This window comes from Daucus carota, chromosome 4 (assembly GCF_001625215.2).
Source record: "Daucus carota subsp. sativus chromosome 4, DH1 v3.0, whole genome shotgun sequence".
NCBI lineage: Eukaryota > Viridiplantae > Streptophyta > Magnoliopsida > Apiales > Apiaceae > Daucus > Daucus carota.
The window spans coordinates 24,717,746-24,724,302 of NC_030384.2; the positions used below are offsets into that span (position 1 = coordinate 24,717,746).

The window sequence follows — 6,557 nt, forward strand, 5'->3', positions numbered from 1 at the left end:
AATCACCGATTTTTAGAACAAAGGTTAAAATATGATAATAAAAAAATTATAATGTCTAAGGTCTGAGAAAATATATGACTACAAAACAACATGAGTAATCTATATTATAATAAATCAACATGATTATAATTTGTAGTCCAAAATTTTAGTTATATTATTTTTTTCGTTTGGTACTCCTCTTTTGGAACTACAAGTCTACAACTTGTGAAGCCCATTAGTCATACATTGTTAAACAATTTCAAATACTAAAAACACTCCTGACAATACATTTTCATGTGATATTTCATAAAAGAAATTATAATGATGTTAAAAATAAAATTATAAATATGCAATTTTAAATATCTTTGTTTAAAAAGAACCTTCATATAACTCTTTTTAATTTTAACGTGTTCTATTTCAACATAAACACGAACCATTACATAACCCTTTCTAACTCTAATCGGTTAAGATATGCGAAATATGATTTAAAATTAATTGAATAATAAATTATCACATCTTAGGGGCCGTTTGGCCAAGCTTAAAAAAAATGATTTTTTGCTTAAAGTAAAAAGTGGAGTAGAAGTGAGAAGTAAATAAGTTAATAAAGTGTTTGGAAAATAAGCAGAAGCTGTGAGAGAGAAGCTAGCATTCTCCGCTTCTTGAAAGTGCTTCTGCTTCTTTACACAAACGGGTCAAGAAAAACAGAAGACAGAAGCAGAAGCCGATTCTGTTTCCCAAACAGACTCTTAGTAACAAAAAAAATATTTATAAATAGATAACAAGTTGTAAAAACTAAATTTTCGTGAGAAAATATAATCAGTTGGTTAGTATAATTTAATTAAAATGCAATTCATTAATATTAAAATAATAACAAAATAATGTTAAAATTTAAATTATAAATAATAAATAACAAATTATATATCCGTCTGTGCTTGGCACGGGTCAAAGTAGGGGTGACAATATTGGACCCGACCCAACAACCCGACACGAATTCGACCCATAAAATACGAATTCGGGTTGGAGTTTTTCGAGTTCGGGTCGAATTCGGGTTGACCCAAAATCAAACCGAAAAAAACGGGTCATTTTCGGGTTGAATTCGGGTTACCCGAAATTACCCGAAAATTAATATATAATATAAATATTATATATATTTATATTAAATATTTATATTTATATTATTTTTTAATATTTATTACTTAAATTTAATAAAAATTTATTTAATTTAATATAAATTAATTTATTTGAATTAAAATAATATTTATTTATTATTAAAAAATGTATTTATTAATAAATATTAATTTTCGGGTTCGGGTTAGCCGCGGATAATGCGGGTCAGGTATTCTGACCCATTAAGATTTCGGGTCGGGTTCGGGTTGGATAAAATATTTGACCCGAAACCCGAAATTGTCAGCCCTAGGTCAAATGCCAGTGCAGTGAACATGCTCATTGGTAGCAATATACTGAAAGGTGTATCTGTGAGTTTCCATGACTCTTACCGAATCAATATCATTAATCGTTATGAAATTTTTTTCATCACTACATACAAAATGTCAACTAGTACATAAACAAGGAGGATCTGGATCTGCGAGATATTCTGTGGATCAATTATCTTGAGTTTCGATGAGTCAAGCCTCTATATTTCATCCTATCCACTTGCTAAATGTCTGACTTTTGACATTGTCAAACAGTTACAACCGTGACATATACACCTAAAAATGAATAGGATATCATTATAATTCATATTATTGCATCTGTATCAATCCAAAATTATATACACTATCAATCCCTATTCCTTTCACATTCTAAAATGATTTCTTTCAGTTATTTATCGACAGCCATCTGATCCGATCCGATTCGAATATTTAATATTATTTTTTTTTGAGCAAGAATATTTAATATTTATGTTCTGCCAAAGAGACTCTGTTATGTCACCAAGTAAAAATAAATAAAGCTATAAAGCCAGGTTTACTTGCAGCTGCCTGATCAGAAGAACCATTAAGTTCACAATCTGTTAAAACCTTGATCAAATCAAAAAAGTTGAATTTATCTGATCATGGAGCACAAGCATTTCAGCCACCCTCATGGCCTTACTTTCCACCAGAATAAGCTCAAATCCGAAACAAATTGTTCCGGTTGCAAGCTCCCTTGCTCCGAAAACACATACGTCTGCTGGGAATGCAGATTCTTTCTCCATCAACAATGCTTTGATGCACCTCGCTCTCTTGACCACCCTTCTCATCCAATTCATCCTCTCAACCTAGTACCTTATCCGACTTATCAATCTGGCCGCTTCTTTTGCGACTCTTGTCACCTGCCAGGCTTCGGATTCTCATTCAGTTGCTCCAAATGTGAGTATGATCTTCATCTCCATTGTTCAAAAGTTACCGCCGAAACATCTAAATCAGAGCTGAAGCAGATTCATCACAAGTCCCACCGCGAGCACGTGCTTCATCTTCTATCTTCTCCTTCTCCTGCTTATGAAGGAGGTAAATTCTACTGCAATGCTTGTGGCCAAGCTGGAGAAGCCTCTGGATATAATTGCAACATTTGCAAATATGATCTTCATGAACAATGTGTTGATTTGCCTGAAACAATGAAGCGGAAAGACCACGAGCACCCGCTTAGTCTTAAATACTCTGTTAAAGACTTGGGTCTGCCGGCTAATTCTGAATTCACTTGTGATGTTTGTTTTCGAATAGTTCAAGAGGACTTCTGGATGTATTATTGTAAGGAATGTGACTTTGGGACTCATGTGAACTGTGTGAGGGCGAAAGCAAGGTCGAAAGCGGAAGTGGTGCTTGAGCAAAACCTTGCAGCTCAGGTGGAACTGATGAGAATTCAGAATATGGTGAATCTGAATGCTGCACATTGCGATATCATAGCAAGTGCCTATGGGGGTCACAGGCGTTACCGTTATTAAGCTACAAAAACAAAGAATGTTTATCACTTTTTTTGTGTCTTTGAATCCTTAATAATTTCAAATTGTTGTAAAAAAATAGGAAATGTCATCTTGGTAAGTTCTGTTGCAGGAAGCCCAAAATGACATTTCTCAGAAGTCATATTTTCGTTTCATTCTTGTTTTAATATTTTGTTGGTGCTATGAGGCAGGATAATCAGAATGTTGTCTTGAAGCAGAATGTGTACTCAGTGATGTTGTTTGGGGACCTTGTTGAATAATGATTAGCTTGGGTTTTCTGATACTAGCCCTTGTAGTAGTGATGCCTGAGAATTTTCTTTTAACACAGCATTAGATTGAATTCCAGGGGATTAAGTAGGATCATAATATATTGACAAACTGCATAATTTAGCTTGAACAAGAACAACTATTGACAAGTAGTTTAGATCATTATTGTTGTATCGTTGACGCGTTTGTTTGGCGATTTGTGTTCAGTAGGCAGTTTGAAGAACATATTGGTAGCCCGAAATCCGACCAATTCCCGACCTGATCCGCAATCTGATTTACTGAGATAAAACCTTAAAGTGACCCGATTGACCTGAAATGACCCGGAATTAGATATTGATTTCTAAAAACTTTAATTTTCAGTTTTATTCAATTTTAAGTGAATTTAACTTGACCCGAAATCGACTTCGATCGCTGACACGAATACGATGTGTTACCCGAAATTGCCGAGAACAGCTAAGCTTCACAAGTGGATGAGTGATATATTCCGTCAACTTGTGTTGGTAGACTTGCAAAGTCTTACGTCTGTATTTGGTCATTTCCTACATGCTTAATGCTTCATATATGCATTGTCAAACGCTTACAGAACTGCGGTATCACGTATCCAAGAGGATACACAAAACAGGTATAATTTCGTCCCACAGCCATTTCGCATTCATTCTCTTAAACATTTTGATTTTGGAGACTGAAATATGAAAGACCAATTCGTTGGGAAATCCATTTAGATACTGCTAACAATAATCAAATCATCTATGACTTTCATCTTTGAATTAGGATAACAAATGGAGCTAAGAGTCTACTAGGGAATGCAGCATCCTATATAAAATTGTCAACTTCACCATCATCTGAAACTTAATACAATACATCACGACAACAAAATTTCAATCAAATAAGCATTTTAGTCTATCATACAGAATGTCAACTTGAAGAGTGTATATGCAAGTTGATCAGTATTTTACTGTCAACTTGTATATGTTGACTTCAGTTCTTTTGAAACCAGATGTTGACTTGCAACTTGTTGAGCCTATAGGTCAACCCTTTCCTGCTTGCCAATCGGATTCTAAGGTGCTCGTTAGACTACACATAACTATTACTCTGTTACTCCCTCCGTCCCCATAGCCCATAGGTAGTATACATTGGGGAGAGGACACCGCACGCATTTTAATGCTCTTGTAAAGTATAGTTGTGTAATTTATTTTTTAAATTTTTTTTTCTGAATTAAAGTTTGAATGTTATATTTTTATTTTGGAAAAAAAAAATCTTAAAAATAAGTTATGGAAGTATGTTTTATAAGAACATTGAAATACGTGTCGAGCAGTTGAAAAGAAACGTATAAAATTAAATGGGATGGAGGGAGTATATTTTTAAATGCAAATACATTCGTATACTGCCCACCAAATCTGGAGACCAATTCACACGAAAATTGATCGATACCTCGAGTGATCAATATTGCTTCACACTAGTAAATCATGAAACGAACTCTATCAAAACGTTTGCAGGTTTATTATTGCCAACCAGAAATATTTAACACAACTGAATGCATAAAGTGGTTGCAGAATCTCAGAAACAGATGAAGAATATTTCCAACTCAAAACCAAGAAAACAAATAAGCATGAAATCAATACACAACTTTTTCCTTATAAGCTGGCCAGACTCTGTCCCATGCTGATGAGAAACTGCGCATTTTGACGAGCCATGTCCATCTGAATCTGAAGCCTCTGCATCTGAGCCTGATGATCCACCACAACTTCCTCAAGCGATTTACCTTCATATTTGTCCTTCTCATTCAGACAGCCTAAATGTATCCCATACTTGCAATCCGCACAATAGTACAACCAATAGCTTTCTGGCACAACATTTTCACAAACTTTACACGAGAATGTGATCCCAGGCTGCTCTGCTTTCTCGTTTTCAGTAACCGGGCTTGAGTACATAAGCGATAACTCGTGATCATGATGGTCAGATTTAACAGTTTCGGGCAATGAAGAACAGCTGACATGGAGGTCATAGTCACAAGTTGAGCAATTGTAGGTGAAACCACTTCCTACTCCGAAACATGCATTGCAAGTAAACTTCTCTGTTTCTTTGTTTACCGGAGATGCAAGAAGAGTCAGGGGGTGTTCGACGTGGGACTTGTGTCGAATTTCTCTAGGCAACTCGAAGCATTTTTTGTGGAGATGGTAGTCACATTTGGATTTGCTACAACGATAGGCCGTGCCAATGATTTCTTCCTCACAAGCCGAACAAAATAAGGGGTCCTCGTCTTCAAATTCGGATGGATACAGGGGATGCGAATGACTGAAATGCTTTAGGCCACGAGGTTTTATGACCCGACTCGCGCCTGCATTTTCCACCCCCACTGGATCATCACTTTGCAGTACTTGCACCTCCCCACTAGGATTAGGCATTGCTTCATTTTTCGTATTGTGATCCACAGTAGCGTCATCACGGGCCTCAACGGGAGGAGCCAAATGAACTTGCTGAGGATGATGCGTTTGATTCTGAAGAGTAATGTCTGGAACATCACAAGTTTGAGGGGTATGGTTAGCACTTGTTGGCATATAAGCACAATGGACATGAAGATCAAAGTCGCAATGCGAACAACTATAGGACAATCCAGTCCCAACAAGATTGCATGAGTTGCAATAAAATGTGTTGGAGGGGTAAGTAGGGTAAGGCACGAGGGTAAGAGGGTGAGGAGGGTGAGATGCATGTGTCATGGAGCGGCTCGCGCTGAAACAGAATTCATGGAGGAAGAAATTGCAAGGCCAGCACACGTAGACCGCGCCCGTGGCCGGAGAGTTGCAGCCGGAGCAAGTGACTTCGGTTCCTTGAATCACTTGGTGAACAATGAGGCTATGGTTGTGGCTAAAATGCTTGAACTCCATGGGGAAGGATGAGTTGGTGCTTGTGATTTCGGTGGGGATAATAAGGTGCACTAGCAAGATGTTTTAAGCTTGGATTTCGTTGACTTTTTGTAAGTCATGTGCCAACTTTTCGTCGAAGATGCTTGGATGTTTATATAATTTCATCACAAATGAGTTGTTGATGTGCTGAGTATGTCTTGGTATGCAGCTTGTGCATGGAGTCCTCGTTGACTTTTGTAATCGAATGTCAATGCATGTATAATTATTGAACAACTTGTACATTGCTGATTTGTTCTTCCCAATATTTCTCAAATAAGGACAGTTTGGTTGGACTTAAAAGAAGTGACTTATTGCTTAAAATGAAGAAGTGGATTATAATTAAAAAGTTGGTCTGAACTTATAAGTTATTAAAAGTGTTTGGATACCATAACTTATAAATTATTTAGTGTTTGGATATCTTAACTTATAAGTTAATATAATCCAATAAATTTTTAATATAAAATTGTTTTTTTTATTAAAAAAATAATTAC

The 6,557-nt window shown here is 36.1% G+C and overlaps 2 protein-coding genes across 2 annotated transcripts; one reads left to right on the forward strand and one right to left on the reverse strand.

Moving 5' to 3' along the window:
- The first annotated feature begins 2,032 nt into the window (after nt 1-2,032).
- On the forward strand, nt 2,033-2,899 carry LOC108217791 (protein VACUOLELESS GAMETOPHYTES). The gene has a single exon (XM_017390682.2). The coding sequence runs from the start codon at nt 2,033-2,035 to the stop codon at nt 2,897-2,899; it is 867 nt and encodes a 288-aa protein (XP_017246171.1).
- Nucleotides 2,900-4,637: 1,738 nt separating this feature from the next.
- Nucleotides 4,638-6,146, reverse strand: LOC108217730 (uncharacterized). Its single transcript, XM_017390609.2, has one exon. It carries the CDS (start codon nt 6,046-6,048, stop codon nt 4,798-4,800), a length of 1,251 nt encoding a protein of 416 aa, XP_017246098.1. The 5' UTR covers nt 6,049-6,146; the 3' UTR covers nt 4,638-4,797.
- Between the last annotated feature and the right edge of the window lie 411 nt (nt 6,147-6,557).

Excerpts from the sequence above, each read along its gene's own strand:
- LOC108217730 (XM_017390609.2), bottom strand. The coding sequence starts at position 6,048 with ATGGAGTTCAAGCATTTTAGCCACAACCATAGCCTCATTGTTCACCAA.
- LOC108217791 (XM_017390682.2), top strand. The coding sequence starts at position 2,033 with ATGGAGCACAAGCATTTCAGCCACCCTCATGGCCTTACTTTCCACCAG.